Raw genomic sequence first — 26,576 nt, 5'->3', positions numbered from 1 at the left:
TACATGGTGAAATAAAGAAGAAAAGAATTGTTCATTATTAATAGCTGCTTGGGCAATGCAGGATCAAAGTGGTGCAGAGCCAGTCCCAGAAGAATAGAGTGTGAAGTAGCATACGCTCTGGATGGGACACTCTGTGCTTCTGGCATAGATAATTTGGACTGTGGGAGGAAACCAGAGCAGCTGAAGGAAACCCATGCAAACGCAGGACTGTTACAGGGGTCGGTGGTCTTCGCCATTATCTCGGTGAATGTATCTTTACAGGTGGCCGAAGCCACGGGGGTTTCATTCCCTGAATGTTCTAAAAGTATAACACTGCGCTGATTCGGTGACAGTGCGAGGCAGGGTGCGAGAGACACATCCACCGAGCAGGTGAGAAATGGAGAAACCGCTCGGCAAGAAACAACAGCTTCCGCGTCATCTGCAAATACACGCATGTCGGGAACACGCAAGGCTGCAGACACATGGAGGAGCATGATTTTCTGCAGGGCGCCTCGAGCACAGCAGTGTCTCACCAGTCTCTAACCTCTGACCGTGACTTTGACAGCAGCCCCTGCAGTGTCAAGGGTCGAGGCCCAGAGGACCAAGCCGGCATGCGGCTGAATTGCAGGCCTGGCTGCACTGCAGAGAGCTTTCTGTCGAGTCAGCCTCTGTGGAGAACACACTGTTCTGCAGACACACACCCTCCATGTCTGCATGCGAGCCTCTGAACCCGAACGGATCGTTGTGGGAAAGAGTGACCGAGAGAAGGGACTCTTACCGGAACAATCGGTGGTGTTTCTTCACCACACACACACACATGTTGTCTGAAACCGCTCATCCCAAGCACGGTCGTGGTGAACTGGAGTCTAACTCGGCAACACAGGACACAAGGCTGGAGGGGGAGGGGACACACCCCGGATGGGACGCCAGTCCATCACAAGGCACCCCAAGCAGGACTCGAACCCCAGGCCCACCAGAGAGCAGGACCCGGTCCGACCCACTGCGCCACCGTCCCCCCCTTGTAGAATACATAAAGTTGAATTTTCTTAGTAAGTAAAAAGTTAAATACATGAAGCTGCATGTTCTATGCCTTTCTTAATCAAAGAATATATATATGATCATGCACTTTCCCAGCTCTGTCATCCACACCTCGGCTCTCTGACCTAACGGTCACTGACCTGATACCTCGAAGCCGTGTCACAATTATGGTGTCATCATAAAAGTTTATAGTAGGGTGTGTGTGTTTGTGGTGGGATGGAACCAAGGTGGAGGGAGTCATGGGAGAGTGTGTATTTAAAGACAGGGCACATGTCATCCTCCACCTGTCTGCTGGGCTGTCATCCTGCCGCATCTCACGCTCTACACACACACACACACACCACTGTGCGTTCATCATGGCCTTCAGTGGCAAGTATGAGGTTGAGAGCCAGGAGAATTACGACGACTTCCTCAAGCTGATTGGTAAGACTGGTTCTTCTAATACATGGAAAGACGGAAAATCATAAAACCGCCGTTACACTGGATGGTGCTTTTTTGTTTTCAAGATGGTCAGAAAGTGACTCACACTGAGAGTTTGAGGGAAATATTTTCTAAAGGGTCGTGCAACATTTTTAGAGCGTATTATTTTACGTAAGGACGGTTAGATGTACGGTGCTGTCGGAGATGAGCAAACAGGATCTCCTGACTCCTCGCTCTCGGGATCCCAGGCTTTCCTGAGGACGTCATCGAGAAGGGACGCGATTTCAAGATCATAACGGAGGTTGCGCAGAACGGCAACGAGTTCACCTGGTCCCAGGTGTACCCCACCAAGACCATGACCAACAAGTTCGTCATCGACCAGGAGTGCGAGATGGAAACCATGGCGGGCAAGAAGTTCAAGGTCGGAGAATTAAACATGATCCCATTGCTAAGTTGTCGATCCCTTTACAATTTCTGTAAAACTCACAATGTTTTTCACTGTCGTGATGCTCCAATGGCCTCTAATTGCTGCCCTTTTCAGGCCACCGTCACCATGGAGGATGGTAAACTGTCGGTGAGATTCCCCAACTACCACCACACGGTGGAGATCTGCGGAGGCAAGCTGATCGAGGTGAGAGGGCACGTGCCACCGAGACCGTACGCTTCTATGTAGGCATACCTTAACGGGGGCGACACGCTGAGTACCCTAAGGCAGAGGTTCCCCACGCTGGTGACCTGGGGTCAGGAGGCCAGGGAGCTCCGGGTGGGTGTCACGGGTGGGGTCCTCTCCCCCTTGTTCCCCACAACCAAAGCTCCCATCGGCAGAAACGAAAAACAGATCGGGCTAAAACACGCCACGGTCTGCGAACGCTGCAATTTATTTACTCGCACGCTGACTCGCCATCGCTCGTCTCCTTCCACCGCAGTGTTCCACAGCCAGCGGAGCGAAGGGCGCCGTGACGATGAAGAAAATCAGCAAGAGGATTTCATAAAACCGGAACATCCGACTGCAACTGCTCACCTCCCTCTGCTTAATAAACGTTACAGATGCTTTATCTTTCCAAGTGTGCTCGTTTCTTTTCCTCCTCTGTTTGTACTGCAACGAAACAGCTTTTTTTTTCCCCCAGAATGCACTCACAGCGACATTAAGCAGCCAAGCCTGCAGCAGCGCTCCGTGCCGTTGCCTTACAACCTGAAGGTTCCCGATTCAAATCCCAGTCCTTGCTGCAGCACTTGTCCTGAATTGACACAGTAAGAACAACCTGCTTGGTAACTCGCTGTAAAACGTTATATATAAGGTTTGTGCGGCATTCAGCCGGTGCCCGCTCTCCGGTGGGTCTGGGGTTCGAGTCCCGCTCTGGGTGCCTTGTGACGGAGTGGCGTCCCGTCCTGGGTGCGTCCCCTCCCGCTTCGGCCTTGCGTTCTGTGTTGCCGGGTAAGGCTCGGGCTCGGGCTCCGGCTCGCCGCAGTTCTTGATGATGGACGGATGAGTTTGTGCAGCTTCCAACGTGCAGTTACCATAGATCATCGGAAGGTGGCAGTATTCATTAGACCTGCTCTTAAAGCTCAAAACATAAGTGCTCATTTTGTGCTGCTTGAAAGATACTCAGTAAAGCCTCTGACTCCTCAGTCCATCCCTCCCCAGCAGTGTACCGCACAGCTACTCTGCACCTTACTCAGCAGCTCACACTGCGACCACTGCCATGCGAGTTCTGGACACTGCGCTGTTCTGCCGATTTTGCGGGCGAGAATTGATTTAAAGTGTACGTTTATGAGGGGATGCGGGGTTTGCCCGGGTCCTGCTCTCCGGCGGGTCTGGGGTTCGAGTCCCGTTTTGGGTGCCTTGTGACGGACTGGCGTCCCGTCCTGGGTGCGTCCCCTTCCCCCTCAGCCTTGCGCCCTGTGTTGCTGGGTTAGGCTCCGGTTCACCGCAACCCCGTATGGGACAAGCGGTTTCAGATGGTGTGTGTGTACGTTTACGGATCTTCATTCGGAGCATCTCAAGTGAGGATCGAAGTCAGGGGCCCCGTGCTCCTGCTCGATCACTCGTCCTCCTCCTGAGAAATTCCTCAGCACGTGCATATCGGCCACCGCGGCAAGACAAAAGCTGAATGGGAGCTTCGACTAATTAAGGGGTACCCCGTACCCACCCCCCACATGCCCCTCCATGCCCCCCATCCCCCATCTCTGCAAACAAAAGCAGAGGAGGATGATCCATCACGCATCTCAAAGACTCGGCCCCCGGCCGCTCCTGTCCCCCACAGACGTCCCAGGGTCCTCCTCCGGCCCCACACCGAGAACGTAAAAAAGAACAGGTCCAGGTAACCCTATCAGTCTCCTTATCAGCACGTTAAAGTTTACACGCAGCTTAGCCGACGACTTGGAGTCATCCTGCTAATGCAAAACGCAGCTGGTTAAAGAGACCAGGCCACAGAGTACCGATTTATTTAGCCGACACTTTTTCTCCATAGTGCTTTACGACGACTGGCTCGTTTATGCAGCGGGATGTTTTTATACTGAAGCAATTTTAGGGTAACCACCACGCTCAGGGTTACTGCAGCAGGAGGTGGGATTTGAACCACAGTCCTTTGAGTGCTGCTAACTGCTCTAACCACTACGCCCCCTGCTGCCACTGACTGCACCATTTCTGTACTGTTCCTGCGTTATCGTATTAGTCAAGGTAGGTCAAATGAAGAACAAAAGAAATCTGTAGCTCAAAACCCCCCGAAAAGAGCCAGGATTCATTATCAGCAGGTATTTGATGTGATCATATGACAAAAAAAAAAAACAAGTGGGAAGAGAAGTAGAGAAGAAAGAAACGTCTGGTTACTGATAAGGTAAAACCTTCATAAAATCAACAAGCTGGCTTTTATTCAAAGGCTTCCAAATAACAGCAACAAATTAAAAGCTCTTTACTTTGCCAACACCTTTCTCCTTGGTGACTTACCGTATTACATTTGTATCTTAAGCAGACTTCATAATTTACCATTCATACAGCAAGGTAATTTTCATCGTATTGTTTCAGGGTATGGGGGGCGTGGTGGCGCAGTGGGTTGGACCGGGTCCTGCTTGCCGGTGGGTCTGGGGTTCGAATCCCGCTTGGAGCGCCTTGCGACGGACTGGCGTCCCGTCCTGGGTGTGTCCCCTCCCCCTCCGGCCTTACGCCCTGCGTTGCCAGGTTAGGCTCTGGCTCCCCGCAACCCCTAATGGGACAAGCGGTTCAGAAAGCATGTGTGTGTGTTTCAGGGTAAGTACCCTGCTTAACATTACTATCGCAGCTGCAGGGATTCAAACCTGGGTCCTCTGACTACACGTTTTTCATCGATTGACTCTGTTGCTCATCTCGGGTCGTCTTTGTGTTCTCCTTCAGCGATTGTGAATTAATGTTTGTATGACTGCTGCTGTTTTTGTAGGTTCTAGACCTACACACACACACTGGCTGAAGCCACTTGTCCCGAGTGGGGTTGCGGCGAGCCGGAGCCTAACCCGGCAACACGGGACACAAGGCTGGAGGGGGAGGGGACACGTCCAGAACGGGACACCAGTCCGTCGCAAGGCACCCCAAGCGGGACTCGAACCCCAGAGAGCAGGACCTGACCAAACCTGCTGCGCCACCGCGCCCCCTCATTGCGGATCTAGAATACACGTATTTCATTCAGCATTTAGACAAACAGGACATTTGGTAGTAGAAGTGGTTCAAGGCAAAGGTCGCAGGTTCGAATCCCACCTCTAGCTGCAGTACCAGGGAATAAAGTACTTACCCTAAATTACCCAGTTGTATAAATGGGTAAGTAATTGTAAGTGGCTTAACAGCTCAAGTTGCTTTTGGAGCAAAACGTAAGATAAATGAATAGATACAAAATGTAACGTAAATGCAGATTAATAAGCCGCTGCGCCTCAAGTCCCCTCCCCAACCCTCGCAAAACGCATCTGCGGCTCCACGAAGCAGCCTGACCCGGCAGCGCAGCGTAGTTAAGGGCCGACGGGTCCCTGCCCAGTGCCAGAGAAGAAAAACAGAGCAAAGCGGGCTGTAATAAGAGGGCTTTTGAGACGGAGCACACAACACAGGCCGTCATTGACGCCGTAATGAATAGGGCGCTCCGAGGGCGTTCTGTAACACGGCGCTCACGGGGCCACCACTCTAAAGCCCGATAGAGACGCCCCACAGAGGGCCATTACTGTCCATAGGACGCAAATCTTTAGCACATTCCAAGCTGGGGGTAACGGGGCATGTTTCCGAGACCTTCCGACCGACCTCCCAGACCGCATCTTAAAGTGTTTTACAGTAGGCAGTCACGGGCGGCGAGCGTGACGAATTCCAGATAAGTTTCGTTGCAGAAACGGCCGTATAATTTCTGTCTCGCAGACTGGCACAGGAAATGCGGTATATCCTGCGATTTACTTTTACTTCCTGTAATTTATCCCCCTCTGACATTCCCCCCCCCCATATGTAGCGATTGATGTCACAGGGACGTTACAACTTTTTAATGCCTTTGACCACTCCCCCGTCTCACTTTTTAACACCAGATCTATTGTGTTCATCAGCTTTGTCTTTCAGGGTCGGTGGCATGAAAGGATTTTTTTTTCCCCTCCTTCTTGGTCAGTCATTACACTGCAGCACAGGTCATGGGCAACAAATTTCTGGAAGCCCTTTTCCAGAAAGAACACTCATATCTTCATGTGAAAATATTAATAAATATGTAAAAGTCCATTAAAAAAAAAAAAAAAGACTGGAGAGCAAGTCTTCCATAAAGATTTGTCTTTATTTAAATGGCTTGTTTCATAACAGTGGTTTTCATATTTGTTCTTTTCATATCCTCAAGTCTATAACTAGCACAGACAGACATTTTGTGATAAGAGTTTTTTGACCAATAATATGAGTGTTGCAGATAAGTTAGTGTTACCAGTGTTTTCCTGGTGTCTGTGTCCACGTATATTTGTCTAGGTTGCAATATGCAACATTTTCATTGTGCTTGAAATTCACTGCTTAACAGCAGCGAGAATCAAAATTGTTAGAGAATTATGGGATGGCTAAAAGGGTAAAAAATAAGTTAGCCACAGTAAAAACCGCGTTCAGAACAAATCGGTAATTGGTTTCACAAACGTATTGCACCCTGGGACTTAGTCAAGTCCTGTTCCTGTATGACGACTGTTGCATCGAACTTATTACTTATAATGAACAAACTGCAGTCACCTAGAAACAAGACTGCATAACTGAAAGTTTACAAAACAAAAACGTACAAGGAAAAAAAAAAAAGTCATCGCTAACAGTCAAGTATATTCTAATTCACTTAGAACAAGGACTACTTGACACACTAAAAAACAGGTAATAAAACCATAACTGGTCCTTATTGTACAGTGATCTGGTAAAAGGAGGTAGTTCAAAGTCCAGAATTGGAGAATGGTAAATCTTATCCTTCCTGAGCGCCTTCTGAACCAAGCACCGGTCACAAAGCGGAGAGACTGAGGCCCTCAGAGGGGTCAGAGACCGTAGCTTGGCCCTCAGGCCTGGGAAACTGGACACCCAGGGCGTTGAAAAGTAGCGACGTCCTCTTCGCACACCATCTCCAGTCCTCACTGCCTTAGCTTCTCAGCACTGTCAGAATCAAATGGGCAACATGTCTCTCACAACAACGGGTGTCACACTGGATGTCGTGGGAACGTCCTACGAAGCTATATGGACAGAGGAGGACTTATTCACGAAGTTTGAACTACCCATTTACAGTAGCAGGTGCAATGGCAGCCGACAACACTTGAGAGTCACACAGTAGCTGAAGGCTGGCGACACCTTCCTGAGAAAAAGCATCACAGTGCAAGGTTGGGCTGCCACGGTAACAGTCCATCACACAGCGCAGCGGCTGTGAAGGTTCTCATCCGTCAAAATCATTTTCCCTGTCCAAAGAGACGTTTGAGCAGAGTTCAAAGCACGGCCAGCCAGGAGTCTCCACCGCAGCACGGTCGCTCTAGCGGGCTCCGGAGATCCCGTCACCTCGCGACACATCGTTCCTAACTGGTCACATGGACCACGGACATGGACTCACACGGGCCATTGACAATGTGTGTACATGTGGAACAGAGAAAGGAATATGGATAACCTGCAAAAACTGACATGTACACAAGGAGGAAAAAAGAGAAAAAAAAAAGGCTGAAAGTTGAAATTTCTTTTCTTTTTTTTTTTGGCAAGACCGTGGTTGAGTGAATGTAACAATCCGATCCAATAAAATGCATTTCTACCAGATACCGTAAGGGATTTCAAAGGGAAAATTACTCCTTCGCTGCTGTTGATTTTCATTCAAGCAGCATCACAAGGTTCAACTGAGAAGCCAACCTTCCAGCCCGTGAACCTGAGCCTCAATAGTGTTCAATTTTCAACAGTTACTCCTATTTTACAAACAGTGTGTACTCATCATTGTTAAAAACAGTAACCAAAAAATACAAAAAATAAAAGGAATAATCATAAATAATTGGTTTCAATGGCATCATCTTCAAGTAACGTTAGTCCCTGATACATCACGGTTCATGTAAACAATCGTAGAGGAAAAATCAGCCTCACAGTCATAAACCCCTAAGTTCACATAAGGCAGCAGCATTGGAGATACACATTTAAAACACACACACGAGCAATAAAAATGACACGTCCCTTCCAATTGGCATGCCTCCCAAGGGGAAGACAGCTTAGAAGAAGAAAGCTTTTTGTTTTAGCTGTTAAGGCTTTGAGCTGAAATGATTAGCTTCCCGGTTCAGAGGAAACTGTCCAAGAGGTGGGAGAAGTCCAGCACATCAAAACTGAAGCAGTAGAGGTGGCAGCTGAACCAGGGTTCGACACCTGAGCCAGACTTGTGAAAAAGGGGGTGGTTTTCGCACAGCTGCCAGCATCCATGTCTATTCCCGTTGCGCAAAACACCTCCAGGGGTTGTAAAGGCAGCCCGCTTTGACACAACCATGGGAAGGAAGCTTCAGAGAACACATCCTCGGTGTCTGCCTACTCCTCTTCTCTACCCTTCCCTCTTCCAGACGACTCAAGAAGTATTTCCTTTCCGGCTCTCTGACTTTTTTTTCCTTCGTATTTTTGGCTCAGAGAGAGCTTGAATAAGAGCAGCACTTTAGTGAACGCAAGGGCAATTTGCAAATACCCAGCATGCAACAGTGTTGCAAACACTAGTCACCCACCATGGGGGCTCAGGCCCTTTCGCAGCAGACCAGCAGGAGGACGGAGCGTGGGAGACAGTGCTCCTCTTACGTCTGCTCACCGAAGCTCCTTCATTGACCCGAGTTGCAATGAGACCGAAGAGGCAGAGAGGCTGGATGAGCGAACACAGTGCTTCTCTCTCAGGGGAAAGGGAACAGAAGTATAAATGGGCTAAGGAAAGTAGCAAAAATAATGACAATATGTTCAAAAATAGATGCAGTACATCTTTCTCTGCTCTCAGAAAGGTTATGGTCAAGGCTTTTCTTTATTTTTGCTTCAGAAAAATCAGCTCAAATCCACCTTCCAGCTTGGCTTCCGCAGCTGGCTGTCATAAGAGCACAATGACCTCTGCAGAATCTGTGCTGATGCTGGATTTTTGTTTGCGCTTCCTGCGTCTCCTGGGAAGGGAAGACGATGTGGTCTGGGGGGACGGTGTTGGGATGCGGACCGAGGGAGGGGCGGGAAGGGCGGAGGAAGGCCGCTCCAGTCCGTGCTTCCTCTCCCTCTCCTGGCGTCACCTGTCAAAGCAGCTGGCAGCAAATGAGTGGTGGTTAGCCAGGTAGCTGCTCCCGTAGGCCAAGCCCAGGCAGTGGCGGGGCTCTGCGGCGATGGCCATCTGCATGGAGATGGGAGGAGTCTGGAAGGGCAGCGCTCGCACCCCTGACTGGAGCCCCGATGCCACGGTAGAGTATGAGTGCAGGGCACCCCCAGCTGCCGCTCCCGACAATAATCCCACCCGGTGGGATTGGAGATAGTCCTGAGACACCACAGGCCCCAGAGCCTGGGAGTCAGCCAGGACATGCAGCTGGGACAGTGACGTGGAGTGTTGGGATAGGTGGGTGTAGCTGCTTGGCTGGAAGAGCAGCTGGTGGGAGGAGGAGGAGGAGGAGGAGGAGGAGGAACAGGAGGCTGTGGAGGATGAGGCCTGCCTCTGAGCAGAGTTAGGGGGTGTAGGCTGGCCTGATGACAGCAGGGAGGCCTGGCCAGAAGTGGGGGTGGACTTGCTTTTGTTGGCCTCTTTCACATCATTGTCGTGGGCCCTTGAAAAGGACAAGGGAGAAACAGAAGAGTGTGCCTTTCTTTCAAATAAATATTAAAAAAGCACTTTAATTAAATACTGCATTTATTCATTTAACTGATACTTTTCTCCAAAACAATGTACATTAAGGGTGCACAAAAGTGCATTGAACCACAGACAAAGCTCCCAACAGCAGAGATTACTATCAAAGCATCGTTTGTCTGATGCCACCATCTTTACAGAGACATTATTCAAGTAGCTGTCGACAGAACTGAGGGTCTGAATATGAAGATGATCACGGCACATGGCGCGATGCAAATTTATGGAGCCGTTAGGCAGTCAGATGAGAAATGGTCCAAAAAGTGATGTGTTTTGAGTGTTCTTACATGCTGGGAGGGACTCGAGCATCAGTTCTGATGGAGAAAGGGGGCTCATTCTACCACATCTATGGATGCCTGACATGCAATTTAAAAAAGGTATATAAATTTTAAAGAAAATAAAGACAATTCCCTAAGAGAGAGAGAAAACCGGAGTTGACTCAACCGCAGATTTGCATATGAAGTATAAATTTGGCCACTACAGAAACAAGAGACAGAAAATTAAGTGTAAAGCTAGAAAGTACACGAAGGGACAAGTAGGGGGCAAAAACGAAGCATCCAAGAGCAGGAGCAGAGAAAGCGGTCCCTTACAACAGCATAAGTTCGATGCACTGAGTTAGATGTTCCCAGGTGTAGCCAGTGAGCAGGTGCAGAGCAGTGGTCCAGGTGGGTGAGATCTGAAGACAGATACGGGAGGCTGCCACGCAGGCTGCTGCCACCTGGGACGGCCGGAAGCTCAGGAAGGCGTGGTCTGCGGCACGAGAAAAAGCAATCAGACGCAGGCCCAAAATAAATCGCACCGCATCGGGTCACCCTCACAGCCGATTTGCTCCATAATGTCACAAACATGTTCTAGAATGTGTTTGGTAAACATGCAAAGAGCTTCAACTAGCAACAGCAGCCCTGGTTATCCCTCCAAAGCTCACCCTGCAGAGAGACCTCCAGGAAGTAGTGTGTGTACTTGTCCATGAAAGCTTTGGTCTTGGAAAGGGAAGGCAGAGGCCAGCCATTGTGCAGGTCGCTTTCCTGCACGGAGGCATGGAGGTAGTAGTCGATGAAGTGGGCGGGCGTGGGCATGCACAGGTTCCAGCCGAACGTCTCCAGCAGCAGCAGCTCCATGCGGATCAGGTCCCGCTTGTTGAGCACCAGGTTGAGGCTGCACATGAAGCCCAGGGCATTGAGCTGCTCCAGCTTGGGCACACGGTCCTCTTTCTCTTCAAACTTACCTAGGGCGGGGAAGACACAGGGCTCATTTGTCAGACCCCAACACATGGGAAATCACATAGCAGAAAAACCACTCAGACAAGTAGTGAAAAACTGTCGGACAGTTTTAAACAATACTGTTTAAGACCACAGAAATTCAGCAAGGAAGAGAAAAGGTGATAAGGAAGTGAGAGAGAGATAGGGTTCAAGGTTTAACCTTTGATGTAACACCCTTATAACGTTATGTGAAACCAACCACTTTGGGGCTGATCAGGAGAGTTGGGTCTGCATCCATTAGCGCTCCACAATGTCCCTCCAGCCCCCTCCGGTGGGACCGAGCGCCCGATCACAGCTTTTGACAAATCTCTAATCTGGAGCTGGAGGTGGGGATGGGCTGGCAAGCCATGAGATCAACAGTCTCTCAGTTTGCATTCTGCCATAATATTTGGAGGCTGTGTCTGTGCATGACTCCACTGCGGGGCTGGTAAGTCCCAAACTCGTTAAGCTCATTTCCCTTACAAAATGGGTGCCGTGTACACACTGTCCTTGTGACTGCTCCATATCTTGTTGATGTTTCCATTTTCCACATGAGAGACTATTGTGACCATCATCATTTGCCTTGAACACGCTCCCCGGTCAGTGCAAGTGCTCAGCCCCCATCCTGTTAACCTTCATCATATAAACCCTTTGAAAACACAGGGTACAGACTATTATAAACTTCAAGACTTGCATCTCTGCGCTGACCAGATGTTCACAAGCAAAGCTTTGAATTAAAGGGGCAATTTTCTTGGGCGTACTTTCTCCTTCAACACACAGTAAAGCTCATCCCCCTGCTGACTTGCATCAGTAATGTGTAACAGACACCTTTTTTCAAAGCAACCTGCCGCTATGACCTTAACCTGCAAGTGCATAACATTGCAAATACATAAACATGTGATGAAAAGGCCACCAAGAGCAGTACAGTAAGCAATGACATAGTTCATTTCAACTGTGACTTATTTCCTTTTCATCAGCGAAGGAAACAGCAATTCATAGGAAGACTAACACATGGTTGTGTTGAAGCCCTAGTCAACTGAAGGTCTCCACCAGACACAGGGTGGGCAGGGGGTGGGAGGGACATTCCCTATTTAAATTACAACCATTCTCAGGCCTGGTTTATACATGCAGCAGAGCGAGAAGAGTGAGAGGAGGAGAGTCAGAAGCAGGCTGTGATGAACAAAGGACCCAAGCATTTCTGGTAGGAATTTCAACTGATACCACAACCCCTTTCTTTGCAGCCTGATGCAGAGGGGAATATGTTGCTGAGCAGATGAGATTATGTTTTGAAAAATATTTCAGATTTTGACCACTACAATAATAATAATAATAAAAAAAAAAAAAGTTCAATCATGCCCATAAGAGCAAAAGAACAGAAAAGTGACAGCAGAGTCCAATTAATCCCACCCCTTTCTGTATTGACATAGATCAAAGTACTGACCCTGAGTGCTCGAGTAAAATTTACCAAGTGGTATAGATGGGTAAATCAGTATGTAACAAATACCGAAAACAGTCAGTGTGTACAAACATTGTACGTAACCATAGAGAAAAGCGCCAGCTGAAAAGTTAAATAACAAATGCCTGCAATAGTGATGTCACAGGACAGACAGAGCAAGTTAAAACATTTTAAATGGAAAAAAAAAGTGTCTTTTTTGAAAGCACAGGGCAGTGAGGACCAGCAGTGAGCCCAGCTCTCTGGTTGCCTTTGTGTCTCATTCCCGTAGGAGCAGCCAGGAATCACTGCTTTCTCACTGGGCCATATACAGAACTTTCACAGAGTAGTGTTACGACCACATAGCTGTAGATGAGCAAGTCAGCGGAGGGAGAAAGGTGACAACACGAACCAGCTGCCACAGGAACCCCTAAGAACTCGGGATAAATGAACTCAAGAGCTGTTCGCAGTCTGCAGGCTAAACGTGGAGGATACCGGGGATCGCCGACACGTCTGATATTTTCAAACACGTTTCCAGGCTCATTCGGCGTGGTCCGCTCAGGAGGAATGCCCAAAAGAAATATTTAACTGATCAACACTATAAATCATGTTGAAATTAATTATTAAGTATCCTGTAAGCTCACTGCCTCCCCCCACCCTTATGACAATTCACTATCCACAATATATTGGCTAATGGCGCACACACGCACACACCCTTAGGGGAATCATGGCAGTGGTATGGGCTGGATGTCCTTGTAATGCAAATGAGTAGCAGAGCTGTTTAATATGCACAAACTTGTGTGATAAAGCAAATAAATGGTAATCAAAGGCATGGGGGGGGGGGTGAACGGCAGCGGGACTGGGGGAGGAACCAGAAATTCAATTAATGTGCAGAGTATTTGAATTCCAAGAGATCTGCTTTACACAAAATGCATCTCTGTTCATTCTAACCATGTTCACCATAAACTGTGGGTAGGCATTTTCACGGCCCACTCTAATGTTCACACAAAGAATCTACTACATGCTACCCATAATTCAGATGTGCCCACCAGTGAGGGTCAGGTCGCGAGCAAAAATGTCCCGAACACAGGAAAGCGGACAGAGGATCAACTTGTCCCCAACCTACCGACTACAGTTCCCCCACCGATTAACTACAAACAACTGAAACTAGGTTTGAAAGGTTTACCGCGAGGATGCCGCAAGAGGCCACGAACGTGGTTATACCCTCACGGTTGAAGTGGAATCTAAGAGCGGGACTCTTGTTTAAACTCACTGGCGTAAAACTACAAAACAATCAAAAAGCCAATGTTCAGCTGCATTATTAAACCGATGAAATATGAAACATCTCAGCAGTAAATTGAAGTTCACTATATTGAACGGGTATGACAAATTACCAAGCATAACCTTTACATTTACTTTTGTCCATTTAGCACAAATTCGTCTACAAAGTGACAACTGAGAAAAACGTAGTTTGATAACATTGTCTGATACTAGTGTTTCAACAGCACCTATAAAACTGTGTCTTATAGAAAATACAAAGATGACAGTGGCAGGTGATGCGATGGAAATGTATGTAGCTGTTAGAAGATCACGATAAAAGTCGGTCTGATGTGGTTAATGTCAGTTTTCAAGTGTTGGATATACTTTATGTGCTGTGAACTATTCTATGTTAATTTGATTCCATAACCACATTCCCACACACCGCAATCGAAATGTTTTCCCAGTGCATCTGTTGGAGTCTACAAGCCCTTGGGGCCCAGCTCTGGACCCCCCCCCAAAAAAAAAAAAAGTTACTTGGAAATGGAATACCCCACAAAGTTGCAGAAAAAAAAAGGAGCATGAATAAATAGGCTCAAGGACAGTGTCCCCTATCTGCTCAACAAACTCGATGTGGAGGTGGATTTTGGAGGTTAAGTTTTTTGTGATAGAAAAGGCACACCAGTTGTTTCTATGTAATAAAAATTAAATTAGAAAATAAGGTACACAAAAATCAAAAAGTGGAGCAGATGTAGCAGAAATTTTACGGGGATTTCAAGCAATATAGTGGGGATGGACAATAAAATGACACTGATTGGAGGGATAATTTCACATGGAAAAAAACAACAAGAACAGAGGGGAGAAGGTGGGGGGGGGGGGGAGACTTACACAGGGCATTTACAGATTCTGCAAGAGAACTCCAACAAATGTGTCTAATATTGCCATCAACGGGACATCACACAGAGGTCTGTGGAGGCTAATCTGATTTTAGTGGGAAAGCAAGATCTGCCATTGCTATACAGCTCAAAAATAAATGTTATGCAAGCATCTGTAATTAGGGGCCAAGGAAAACATGAAACATTACTGCCAGTAAAATGATCTGCTGATAAAGGGTAGGCGCGAGTGTGTGTTTATGTGCGTGCACACGAGAGATATGGAGTGTGCATGCGTTCCTCTTGCTTGGCATCTGATCGTCTGGAATGCAGGTTGCAAGCAATGCCATCGAGAGATCAAAAAGGAATAGAAGAACCTGCTGGTGGTTCAGATCCTTGCCCTGGGCTTTGTAAGCAGCCAGCAAAGAGAGGGGTTGGGATGAGGGTCTAGTGAGAATGATTTCTGTACAGATCTGAAAACTGGAGACTGAACTCCTCACCTTATTTACTGTATATTGTATCATATATGGGGGGCGCAGTGGGTTGGACCAGGTCCTGCTTTCCAGTGGGTCTGGGGTTCGAGTCCCGCTTGGGGTGCCTTGCGATGGACTGGCGTCCCGTCCTGGGTGTGTCCCCTCCCCCTCTGGCCTTATGCCCTGTGTTGCCAGGTAGGCTCCGGTTCCCCGCGACCCCGTATGGGACGAGCGGTTCTGAAAATGTGTGCGTGTGTGTGTGTGTATCATATATGGAATGATTAACCCTGTACAAGCCCCCCCCATTTTCACACAGGAAATGAATGACCTAATCAAACAGCGTATGATCATTAATAAAAGTTTGACTATGAAAGGAGCAGAAAAGGTTAAATGTAAAAAAAAAAAAAAAAAAAAAAAGTCCCAACCGCTGGCCCCTCTGCAATTTTCAGAGTCCAGGAGGAATTTCCTCTTTCTTCTAAAATCCCTTTAATTTGGCAGCTCGTCTATCATTGGGAGTGTGAAATTGACCACCGCAAGATCTTGAGGCTCTCAGTTCCAATAGCTCGGACAGCGTGAGCCCTTCTGACCTTTAACCCCTGGCACTCGCGCTTGGTTGCCCAGTGCAGTACTTGCATTTAAGGTGCCTGCAGGCTAGGAGTGTAGGATGTGTTTTCAGGACCCCCAGAAGGCACTGCAGGCGAAATACTGTTATCCCACGTAATCTCTCAAGTACTCACTTCACAAATAATTCATATTTGAAACATCACACACGCATCAGCTGAAACCGCTTGTCCCATACGGGGTCGTGGGAGCCGGAGCCTAACCCGGCAACACAGGGCGTAAGGCCGGAGGGGGAGGGAGACACACCCAGGACGGGACGCCAGTCCGTCCCAAGGCACCCCAAGCGGGACTCGAACCCTAGACCCACCGGAGAGCAGGACCCGGTCAAACCCACTGTGCCACCGCACCGCATATAAATTTTTAGTCATTCCCTCTTTCTAAAAACGACCAGCTGGCCCTCCTGTTTACACAACATTTTTTTAAAGGGTAGCAAAGATGAGAAAAAATTTCCAACCGAAACCACAAAGTAAGAAAAAGTTTCTCAGATCGCCATCGAGCTTCATTTTTTTTTTTAGTTGAATTAATTCCGTGCATTACCATCAGACCCTGCAAGAACCTTTCAATCTAGCCAATCTACATAATAGGGCTCCCCAGCAGAGTACTTGAGTTCAAAGATGCTCCATTGTTGACCTACCCCACCCTTGTCCCCCGCTCCTGCCCCCGCCCCCTACAGGCAGCCAAGCTGCCCCTGAATCATCGCTTTGCTGCTTTTCCACAGCTCTCGCAGGAGGAAGAGCTCTTTTATTGAGGGACGCTCTTAGGGGCCATTTATGCGTCGCCCAGACAGGGTGTGACGAAACATGCAGGAAGTGCTCTCGTACGGCCTTCAATTGGACACCCTTCTTTATGACCCGTCTACACAGCAGCAGGTCACCTCTGTCAGTCCAGAACATCAGTATCTCGGTTACTGTGCGCTACACTTTAGCATCACCGATACACATTGTATTAACAGAACGCTGGTTTCAACAGATACGATGACAGATGGAGATGGAAGAATTTAACGCTTGAGAATCATTCTGCAACTTCCTCCCACTCAGTGAGGAAGAGGGACACAGACAAACCGACAAGTAATCATCAAGACAAACTTGGGGTGAAACCCGACCATGCTGGGCAAACCGGCACACTGATCGGTGGGGGGGACCGAGATGCAGCTCAGACTGTTTGTTGACCGAGAGGTTCCAGTGGTCTAAAGCGCTGCACATCCTCTGCCCTTCCCCCTACAAGTGCAGGCCTAAAACAGTGAGCCCCTTGAGGAGTTACGCAGTCCCGCGCGTGCTGGGGACTTTGGTTGGGTCCGGCTCTGGAGAACATACGGCGAGTGCCCTTGAGCGCGTAGTCCATCCTAACCCCCCTGCAAACTCCCCCTGGGCTCTCCTGATGTAGATGCCGACGCACTGTCTTAGGGCAACGCAGGGCTGCCACTCAATCCCACCCTGCCTCCAAGAAAAACAAGTCAAATGCAGCATTTCACACTTCAGCAGACCCGAGGCTGTCTCCAAGGGAAACGCGAGCCCGTTTGCGACCGCTCGGGTCCGCAGAGGACTCGCGCGGACTGATGGACCGAGAGCCAAGTCTCACGGTTACTGCGCAAGTTGTCACTGAAGGAGGAGGGATGGACGAGAGAAGGTGACAAGTGGGAGACAGACGACCACTGTGCAACAGATGGCATCTACTGCTTTGCAGGAACGTTAAGTTTTTGTCTGACCAATTGTCTTGGAAATAGGTGCAACATTCTTACGGCACAGCGGAGCCGACGTATCGAAAAGAACGGAGTTTGGAAGAAGCGTGAGCCAATTCCCCAGATGCTTATGTGTAGAACAATTTAGACCGAGTAACTTAAACTCCTCTCACCACAGAGTCGTTCTGCCACGTCCATTCTGGTAAAAGACAAAAACACCACCCCCTCCACTTTTATTTCAGTCAAATACTTACCGCTCCCATCCCGTATACTTGCACACATGGTATAACTGCCTTTCGCCTCACTTCCCCTTTCCTTTGCAGAACTCCACACCTCCTTATACGTCTCCTGGGACTCCCAGACACACATCGGCAAACACTCAGTTTCTGCAGTCTCTCTGCACTGTTAAAACCGGTGCGGAAGGAACAACCTTGCGAATAAACAACATTACTTTTCAAGATCAAATTAAACGGTGGCTGTTTTTGAGTTGGTCGAAAAGAACTGACTTTCAGTTATACTGCAAAAGTGCAGCTAAGTCACAGCAAATTAATTGAAGGGTTTCGCTCGAACAGAAGGAAAGTTTACAACCAGTATTTTAAAGCACAGTAACCACAAGCATTAATAAAAAGTAGGGGAGACTAATCGCAGAGTTAATTTCTCAGTAAAAATGCAACAGAACAACTTCCAACGGTACTTCCATCAGCCCCTCTTCATAAAGATCTCGACCGAAGACTTTTCTAGCCATTTCCCGAACTCCACGCCCTAAAGCATTACCCCGACCAAGCACAAAACACACACCTACCTCAACCGCCCACTGTTTGTGAACAGCCCCCTCATTAACTGCCCATTCCTGAGCTGCATTCTTCCCATCTCACTAAATGGGGGAGCATTCAGCCACTTTATCATCAAGTCAATGAGACCCAAGCAAACTTGTCATTAGAAAGAGGCCTGTCGCACAAAGATTTTATTATCCACTTTTCTGGGAAGTCGGCAGCCCTACGTTTCGCTGCTCCGTTCCGCACTCTCGTACAACTTCGGAGGGTCCTCTTTATCTGCCAGTTTGCTTATCCGAATACCATACCACGTAAACAAGATTAAATAAAAACATCTGATGGATTCACTTTTCCAAAAGCGTTCCAACATTGCCACAGTCAAGAACACCAAGAACGTCCGAGATCATGTCCAGCAGCGTAAGCAGCAACAACAAGAACATCAGTACACTAACAGTCCGTACATAACAGGAAGTTGAACGTGTTATGTAACGAATGCGCTATGTGGCCAGCTCCTCAGATAAAGAGAATTTACCATGCCGTGGGTACACAAGACCAAAGCTGGGGAAAGGGGTGATGCATCATAATGCGCCCAGTGCCACACTCAGAGCTCCCCACACGGGCATAAACAGAGCCACACAGTCACACTGCAATGAGCAGATACTATGTACTGTATTTCAACGTCCAGAGAGAGTCCTAAAGACACTGTCGTATACTAGAGAGGGGGGTAACTTACTGGCTAGGAGCAAGCAGGACAGGGCGATGACGTAGAGCTGCTTGAGAGCCACGTCGTAACGGTCCATGAAAAGGTCCAGGAGGTACACTGCCAGGTGCCGTGCTGTGGGGCACAACTGGTAGCGGTTGCTTAGGATGGCCAGTAGGTCAGCGAAGTAGCGCCGCATGCCGATCTGAGGAGAGTGCGCCCTGTATGTCGGCAATTTCAATTCCTGTCGGACACAGAGAAAGCGGACAGTTTCAGACGTCTGACAACAAACCAACGGCCTGCTGCGCACAGATGTTCGGTGTCTGCTCCGTTCAGAGCTCCTTATATCATCCCAAGCAAAACCATGCGCTCCTGACAGATCCATCCATCGTCAAGAACTCGTAACCGCTTGTCCAAAAGAGGGTCACGGTGGTCCACAGCCAATTTTGGAAACGCAGCGCGGCAAACGGGGAAATCTCAAACACACATTCGTTCACACAGGCCTACACTTCCGGCAACGTACAGTCACCTGAAACCCATGTGTTTTGACTGCTTGAGAAAACAAACACCACAAAGAAACCCAAGAGAAGAGGGGAAAAACACGCAAACTCCACGCAGACTGAAGACGCATCCGACGCAGCCGAAGTACTGCGAAGCACCCATGCTGCCCGCTGTGCTACAATGCTCCCCTTAAAGAAATGCTGTGCATTATGAAGAGTCATACAAAGAGGACAGTTACAAAATCAGAGGTCCTATTACTACTGTAATGCGTAAAAGACCGAAATCACACTCATTCTACATGAAACTGGGTTAAGTTCTGGGCCATCATCCCTGATCTTAATTCCTCCTGCAAGTCATATTACTATTTTACATTTTTTTTTTTTTTATTTAGCTGATGCTTTTCTACAAACTGACTTACGCCGTTAAGGTACTTACAATTATTTAGCCATTTATACAACTGGATAACTTCAGAAAAATTCTGGGTAAGTACCTTGCTCAAGGGTACTACAGCCAGAGGTGGGAATCAAACCTGTAACCTTTGGGTCCAGAGACAGTAACTCTAACCACTTGGCTACCAGCTCTCCCCTTAGTTCTTAAAGAGCAAAAAAAAAAAGAAAAAAGAAAAAAAAAAAAAAAAAAAAAACACACAACAACCAGACTCAAGACAAAAAAAGCCACCTAAAAATGATTTAAAACAGCACAATGAGCATTTTTATGCATTTAAAAAACTTCACCACCAACAGTTCCAGCCTGAATACAATGTCTATGACAAAAAGGAAAACAGAATTTCCCCCTCAGTAAAACAAAGATTGTCTTTTCTGAAGTGCTCTAATGTTTCAGATCCTTCCTCATTCCCCAACACTAACTCAGACAATGCATGCCATTTCAAGGACACGGCACCCCGCCTCCCGCAGCTCCCTGCTTCCTGTCATGAACTGGAGACCGCATGGCTGTCGTCACCCCCCCAGCATCCGACTCATACTAGCGTTATCTTCGATTGTGGGGCCGACTTCAGAGACTGTGTGCGCGTGTGCATCCGTGCGTGTATCCATACGCACAAGTTCAAGAGACTGGGGTCCAGGAGCACAGAGCTAAAGAGAATCAGGACCCCCCACGAACCCTCCCTACTCGACAAGCCCCGCAGCAGCAGCGCAGCAGACACCTCAAGAGCTACGAAACGCACTAACTGTGCAATGCTCCACCCAACCTCCGTTGACTCCTCGCACCGCTTGTCGTCAAGTGCGATTTAGCCACAAAGAATCAAGCACTGGCCTTGTGGTCACATTCACGCAAATCTGAACTAATTATAAAAATAGAGGCGGGGGGGGGAATGCAACCATCTGTCAGTTGCCACTATAGTGAGAAATGACAAAAGTTCTGCAACATTTTGGCCAATGGAATAAAGGAAAAGAGCTCAAGAAAGATCATCAATCGTGTACCAAGTACGGGCAACCTATAAACCATGATAAATTTAGCAAACTTGTGAAACGCTATAAAATTGTAAAAGTTGCTGTTACAAGAAACCATTTATTGGTATTAAACAGCGAACATGAGTTTGAGTAGCACTGTTTGAGAAGGTCAGCGCTCCACACTGTCACGATGTAATTTAAAGTGGCCACATTTCCTTTAGTGCTATTACCACCCCCCCCCCCCCACAAAGGAGTTAAAACCCCCTCATCGTACATCAGAACAACAAAAGCAAACAAGCCTAAACAAAACAAAGAAGAAACAAAGCCGACTCGGCCACCGGTCACTTTAAAACAGGAATTTTTCTAATCGTTTACTACCGAGACTGATGAACACTGCTGCTCTTTAAACGGAGGAACGGAAGCGCCGGGAGGTGTTGAAGTTCACGGGAGAAGCTCGTCTCCCCAACGACAGAATATTCATCCAGATCTTTTGTCTCACTTTTGTTTGCCTTTATCGGCCAAATAAAACGCTCAGTCGAAAGGGCGGGTCGGACGGTACGACGTGAAATCTCGAATCTCGTCTCGAGAACGGGGGCAGAGGCATTTATTGTCGGAAACAGCGACGAGCTAAACTGTTGCGCCAACACTGACGCGGATGCGAACGCTGGCAGTAAGCGAGCAGCGCGAGGGCTTGATCGCCACCCATCTGTCCGTCTGGACGTGCGGCGTCGTAGCGCTTCAGAGAGGGGGAGGGAAGAGAGGGGGCCTTTTGTGCAAGCCTGGCGGTAATGGGGGTCCACACAGCTGCTTCCTTATTTGCATGTCTGGTCGTTAAGCCACATGATGCCACCGTTCCTGCCAACGCGACGGCTGCATTAACGCTGCCTCTGATGACCTTATATATACACAGTACCGTCTGCGGACAGATGCGCATGTGGGCTTGAACATGAGAGAACTAAGATAAACAGGGGTGTGCGGTGCAGGAAGACCACAGCATGCATCGAAACCTCCTTAAAAGCAAGGCGAGGAGCAACAAACTGAGCAAAATCCCCCTTCGCTTCCAGTGGTGCATCTTCATCTCATATCAGAGGTTGAGGGGATGCTCAGAGTGCAATATTTCTTCAGTTACAGCTACCTTTCACCCGAGCCCTAAGGCACCCCGTTCTGCGACGCTGCCCCGCAAAGACGAGACGACCAAAAAAAATTGCGACTCCGCGAAAAGGACGGCCTTTTCCGAGGAGGGAATCGGCACTCGCGCAGCTCCCACAATGAAAGCTCTGCCTTTTGTCGAACACAAAAAGACTTCAGCCTGCAAAGATTGAAGTCATGATGCGCTACTGCACTTTTTTTTTTTTGACATTTAGTTGATGATTTTATCAAAATTTCATCAAAATTTCTGGGAAAGAAAATTATTCTGAAATTTCATTGCAATGGGTCCTCGCTTGGGACTTGAAAGAGCCCATCACGGCCCCGGGGCGGTTTCACTACACCCATGAGGACATTATATGACCGAAGGGGCCGCCTTCCACCTCCCGATCACATGGCATTTGTGTAACATACATCAACCTCCCTCATTTCTAAATGAGCGCTCGCACAGCGGAGCACTTAATTATGCCTCGATTTAGACAAAATGGATCTTAAGAATTTACCAATACTTTGCAGAGCTGAAAGCGAATAAATTTGAAATAAAGTGGCCACTCGGTTTACAGTAAACCTTTCATCCCCCCAGTATACAGCTTCAACTTTTAACAAAAGATGTAGAGAAATTCTAGAATGTTTGATGCTTTCACTACGACGCCACTCTTCTTTAAATGTCAATTACCCAAGTATTACCCCAAAGTAACAAACAAACCACTAATTGGATTTATAAAAAGCTGCATTTGTTCCACAGTGCTGAGCGCACACACTTCCAACTTGAACAAAGATGCTGATCAGCCAAGAAAGTGTCACCATTGTTTGGGCAACAATATACATGAAAGAATTGCCCCAAAAAAAAAAAAAAAAAAAAAAGTTTCATGGCCCATCTGCTGAAAACCCCCAATTCGCATTTACCGATATAATTCTCACAACAAAGAGAGGAGCATGAGACAAATCGAAGGCAGCACCAGCAACCGAGTCAGAAGCAGTGATGTTCTTCTGTGATACGACACTGCGAAGAAGAAATCAGCCTTTCGCATGTAAACATTTCATAGACTAACATTCTTTGTTATCTCTGTACCACTGTGGCATAACATACCTTTATTGCTGTACCAGCATTAAATCGTTCAAATTTACATTCATTCATTTAACTGATGCTTTTCTCTAAAGCGACTTACAATGTTAAGGTTAACTTACAATTACCCATCTACACAGCTGGGTAATTTTGCTGGGGCAATTTGGGGGGGGAGGTACCCTGCTTGGGTGGGGATTGAACCTGCAACCTTTGGATCCAACAGCAGTAGCTCTAGCCACTGTGGTACCAGCTGTCCCTCCTAAATTTTGTCATTAACACATTGTGTTTTATACATTTTATTATTGTACAACTTTGTATTTTATCATTTGCTGATATGCCGTTTACTGTTTTACAGTGTTAACTTTGTAAGTGTGATTTTGATGCGTTATACTAATTGCAAATACTGAAAGTTATGAGTACTTCTTGGGAGTCTGATTTTTTTTTTTTGGAAGAGTGATTTTGTTTACTTATGTTGTTGAAAGGGTGTTTTTCTGATGTTGTCAGATTATTTGTGCTACAGCAAAGATGTGTTTCTTGTAACAAAGTAGTAATGATTGGTATCTTGTTTTAACAATTATGAGAATGTTTCTTTAATATTCATTGATTTGAACTTTGTTGCGTAGTTTTTTTTTTTAAATTATTTCAGTATATTAAGCTGTGTTATTTTAATGTTTAAAGAGTGTATTGAGTTGCGTGTTATTGAGATACTGTGGCCATTTATAAACATGGATATGTATTAAGTAGGTTTAATTCAATAACAACAATATGTATGTGTGTGTCTGTATATATTACAAACACCCTTTCCTTCTACAAATGTACTGTGTTCTCCCAGGACAACCTGGATGAGAACAAATGCGCGCGCGCACACACACACACACACAGTCTAAAACCACTTGTCCCAAGCGGGATTGCAACGAACCGGAGCCTAACCTGGCAACAGAGGGCCCAAGGCTAGAGGGGGAGGGGACACACCCAGGATGGGACGCCAGTCCATCACAAGGCACCCCGAGCGGGACTCGAATCCCAGACCCGCCAGAGAGCAGGGCCCGGCCAAACTCGCCACGTCAACGAGTGCCCACTAAGAACAAATGAACAAACAAACTTTACACAAGTCATCACTGACTGCCTTGCCTACAGATATCATTGTTCATTCATTACTAACACCACCATCATGCTTGGGCCAGATAACATCTGGTAAAAAAGGGAGATGGTTCCTGTGAAATGCGTCACCTGAGAGCGCCAAACACCAGCTTGCTGAAGGCGGCTCTACCTCAGAGCAGCTGAGTACCAGCAACTATCTGTCATCATACGAAGACCTCACACAACTGCAGAGCTGTGCAAGTGCCAGACCCGGAGGAATCTAGAGGCGAAACAGGTTCCGCCTACAATCACAGCGTTAAAAGGCCTGGCCCCCCCGTACCTGAGCTTTGATCTCAACTGCCATTGAAGGAGAGCGTAAGGGTGCGGTTTAAGAGGGACAAGTAGCTCTGCTTTTCATTTGACCGATCCGCAGTTCAGAGGGTTTCTGTGGTTGAACTCCTTTTTTGCGTTACCCCGATTCACTCTGCATCCATAAAGGTCTGCAAATTGAACAGCTGCACGGCACACGCGTCCTGGTTCAAGGCGCTGGAAAGAACGCATACACATGACACTAATACTGCAACTTCTCGCACCTTCACATCAAAAGGGGACAAAGGCCTTAGGGCATATCAGCTCAGCACAATTTCTTTTAACTCGCAGCGTTTCCTGGTGGCGGATCTGCTAACGGGCTCCCGGACATTAAAACCCTGACCGCTGACCAATTATGCCTGTATAAATAAATGCATTTTTAAAATAAAAAAAAAAAAAAAAAAAAATGAACAGGTGACTCACCTTGATGCGGAGAGCCTGATGGATGTCCGCTGCCAGCTGGCTTTTCCACCACTGCCCTTCCGTCTCCATTTTTCCCATCCAGAGGAGCTGGAACCTGAGAATACAAGAGCGTGACGCTGATAAGGGTTAGGGTTCGACACCTCGCTCCACAGTTCTTCAATTAATCAACCATGGTTCATTCCCTTCACTTCTCAAAAAATGGCAGTGAGCCATTCATAATGAAACGTATTCATAATGAAAGTGACTACAAACACTTTTCTGGCTCCCAAAATAGCTGAAATGCTGTTTTCCCTCGTCGTTATTTAATCAAGAAAAGGTTATATTTTTAATTTTTTTTTTTTTTTTAAAAATAAAAAACATGTGTCAAATCAGCAATAAGCCCATGTCCACATCCGCCGTGCATTCTGCCCGAGACTCCGTGGGCTCAAACGCAAGACAAACACCGACATCCCAGTAGGAAACAACATTTGTACCACTTACAGTCGTTCATTTCATTGATGATTTTCTCCCAAGCAATGCACAATGTTAAGCTGCCTACAGCTACTCGCCCGTTTATACAACTGGGTGGTTTAGTGGAGCAGTGAAGCATAGGTACCTCATTCAAGGGGACTACAGGGGATGGGATTCGAACCTGCAACCTTTAGGTCCTAAGGCAGCAGCACTAACCCCTGTGCTACCAGCTTCCCTTAACAGTTTAGCCTCCATAATGCAACTCGATTTAAAATGCTGGATAATAAAAACTCTGCAGTGATTTACCAAACAGTGTGTGGTATTTTTATTACCAACTCAGGGAAAGAACCTAAGGATCGTGCAGCAGGATGGGGGGGGATTCGAACCGAGGACCCTCAGACTGCACTGAAACATGAACATACAGAGTTGATTGTTGAACAGAAGTAGTGTGTACATCGGGAACTTCTCATCGGAGACAGATGGTACTCTCACACACACACACACAAAATAATGTCCCAGACAGTCACTGTGATACCGTCCGTGTGCGTCCCGGAGCCACATTCAGTGTGTGTGAAGTAACAATGAATGAGGCGCTCCGTGCGGGACCCTCCGCCGTCCGCTTATTCATTGTCTGAAACACGCGTGTTGTGTTATCCCACCGTGTGTGTGTGTGTGTGTGTGTGTCACTCCGCGTCTCTCTCTCTGCTTCCCACTCTGCCGCACTCGTCGTCGTCGTCGTGTATGAGTGTGTTCTTCGCAGAGAAAAGTGTGAAGAGCTGGGAGCAGGCAAGACAGGGAGACCCCCTCTCCCACCCTCACCACCACCACCACCTCTCTTACCAGAGACAACGGCGCCGCGGACCCCTTTGTCTCACTCCCACATCCTGGACACACAGACAGACCCTCTGAAGTTTCTTTTTTATCCCCGCGACTGAGGGGGCCGGATCAGCCCGAGCAGGCGAAACCAGTCTTATCCGCGTCCTTTCCGAACGGGCCCCAACAGTGTCACGGGACCTTTTCTTCTTCGACTCTTTTACCGTGTTTTCGCCTCGTTTCCCCGGCGTGGCGCTTCCTGCACTTTCCGTCACCGCGGCGCGCTCGGAACCCCAGCCGCTGGGGCGCTCAGCCGCGCGGAGGATGGTTAACCTGCAACATGGGGGTGGAGACTGTGGCCGGACGCCCGAAGCATTCTGGGAGTTGAAGTTCGAAACGGCCAAAAAAGGTCCGGTTCGAATATGCCACCTGTCCCGATGGTCCAAACGGTATGACCTAATATGGACCGAAAAGGTGCGCGTTGTAGGGAAAAACGCCTGCAGTCGAAGATTTTTCCATGCGAATTTGTTAT

The 26,576-nt window shown here is 47.7% G+C and overlaps 2 protein-coding genes across 3 annotated transcripts; one reads left to right on the top strand and one right to left on the bottom strand.

Annotated features, from left to right (window-relative positions):
• Nucleotides 1-1,031: 1,031 nt before the first annotated feature.
• On the top strand, nt 1,032-2,478 carry fabp6 (fatty acid binding protein 6, ileal (gastrotropin)). The gene is made up of 4 exons (XM_018756465.2): nt 1,032-1,440; nt 1,686-1,858; nt 1,979-2,068; nt 2,364-2,478. Exons 1-4 carry the CDS (start codon nt 1,257-1,259, stop codon nt 2,427-2,429), a joined length of 513 nt encoding a protein of 170 aa, XP_018611981.2. The 5' UTR covers nt 1,032-1,256; the 3' UTR covers nt 2,430-2,478.
• Nucleotides 2,479-6,215: 3,737 nt separating this feature from the next.
• On the bottom strand, nt 6,216-26,342 carry LOC108936746 (cyclin-J-like). Of its 2 annotated transcripts, none has more exons than XM_018756301.2 (6): nt 26,072-26,342; nt 24,782-24,875; nt 18,821-19,031; nt 10,669-10,968; nt 10,334-10,493; nt 6,216-9,666 (listed from the first exon to the last, which is right to left on the bottom strand). In XM_018756301.2, exons 2-6 carry the CDS (start codon nt 24,857-24,859, stop codon nt 9,141-9,143), a joined length of 1,275 nt encoding a protein of 424 aa, XP_018611817.2. In that variant the 5' UTR covers nt 24,860-24,875; nt 26,072-26,342; the 3' UTR covers nt 6,216-9,140. The 2 variants fall into 2 exon arrangements, with proteins under 2 accessions (XP_018611817.2, XP_018611818.2); XM_018756302.2 differs by having other exon boundaries at nt 26,269-26,339.
• Between the last annotated feature and the right edge of the window lie 234 nt (nt 26,343-26,576).

This window comes from Scleropages formosus, chromosome 13 (assembly GCF_900964775.1).
Source record: "Scleropages formosus chromosome 13, fSclFor1.1, whole genome shotgun sequence".
Classification (NCBI taxonomy): Eukaryota; Metazoa; Chordata; class Actinopteri; order Osteoglossiformes; family Osteoglossidae; genus Scleropages; species Scleropages formosus.
Note: the sequence above shows the minus strand (reverse complement) of the source record. Positions and strands in the feature narration are given on the sequence as shown.

Bases quoted from the DNA above. Each gene is read 5' to 3' on its own strand.
- fabp6 (XM_018756465.2), top strand. From the start codon at position 1,257: ATGGGAGAGTGTGTATTTAAAGACAGGGCACATGTCATCCTCCACCTG. The intron at 1,441-1,685 runs GTAAGACTGGTT...TCGGGATCCCAG, and splicing joins CGACTTCCTCAAGCTGATTG to GCTTTCCTGAGGACGTCATC. The intron at 1,859-1,978 runs GTCGGAGAATTA...TGCCCTTTTCAG, and splicing joins TGGCGGGCAAGAAGTTCAAG to GCCACCGTCACCATGGAGGA.
- LOC108936746 (XM_018756301.2), bottom strand. From the start codon at position 24,859: ATGGGAAAAATGGAGACGGAAGGGCAGTGGTGGAAAAGCCAGCTGGCA. The intron at 10,969-18,820 runs GTAAGTTACCCC...TCCCCGCCCTAG, and splicing joins GTCCTGCTTGCTCCTAGCCA to GTAAGTTTGAAGAGAAAGAG. The intron at 9,667-10,333 runs GTAAGGGACCGC...GTCCTTTTCAAG, and splicing joins TGCATCGAACTTATGCTGTT to GGCCCACGACAATGATGTGA.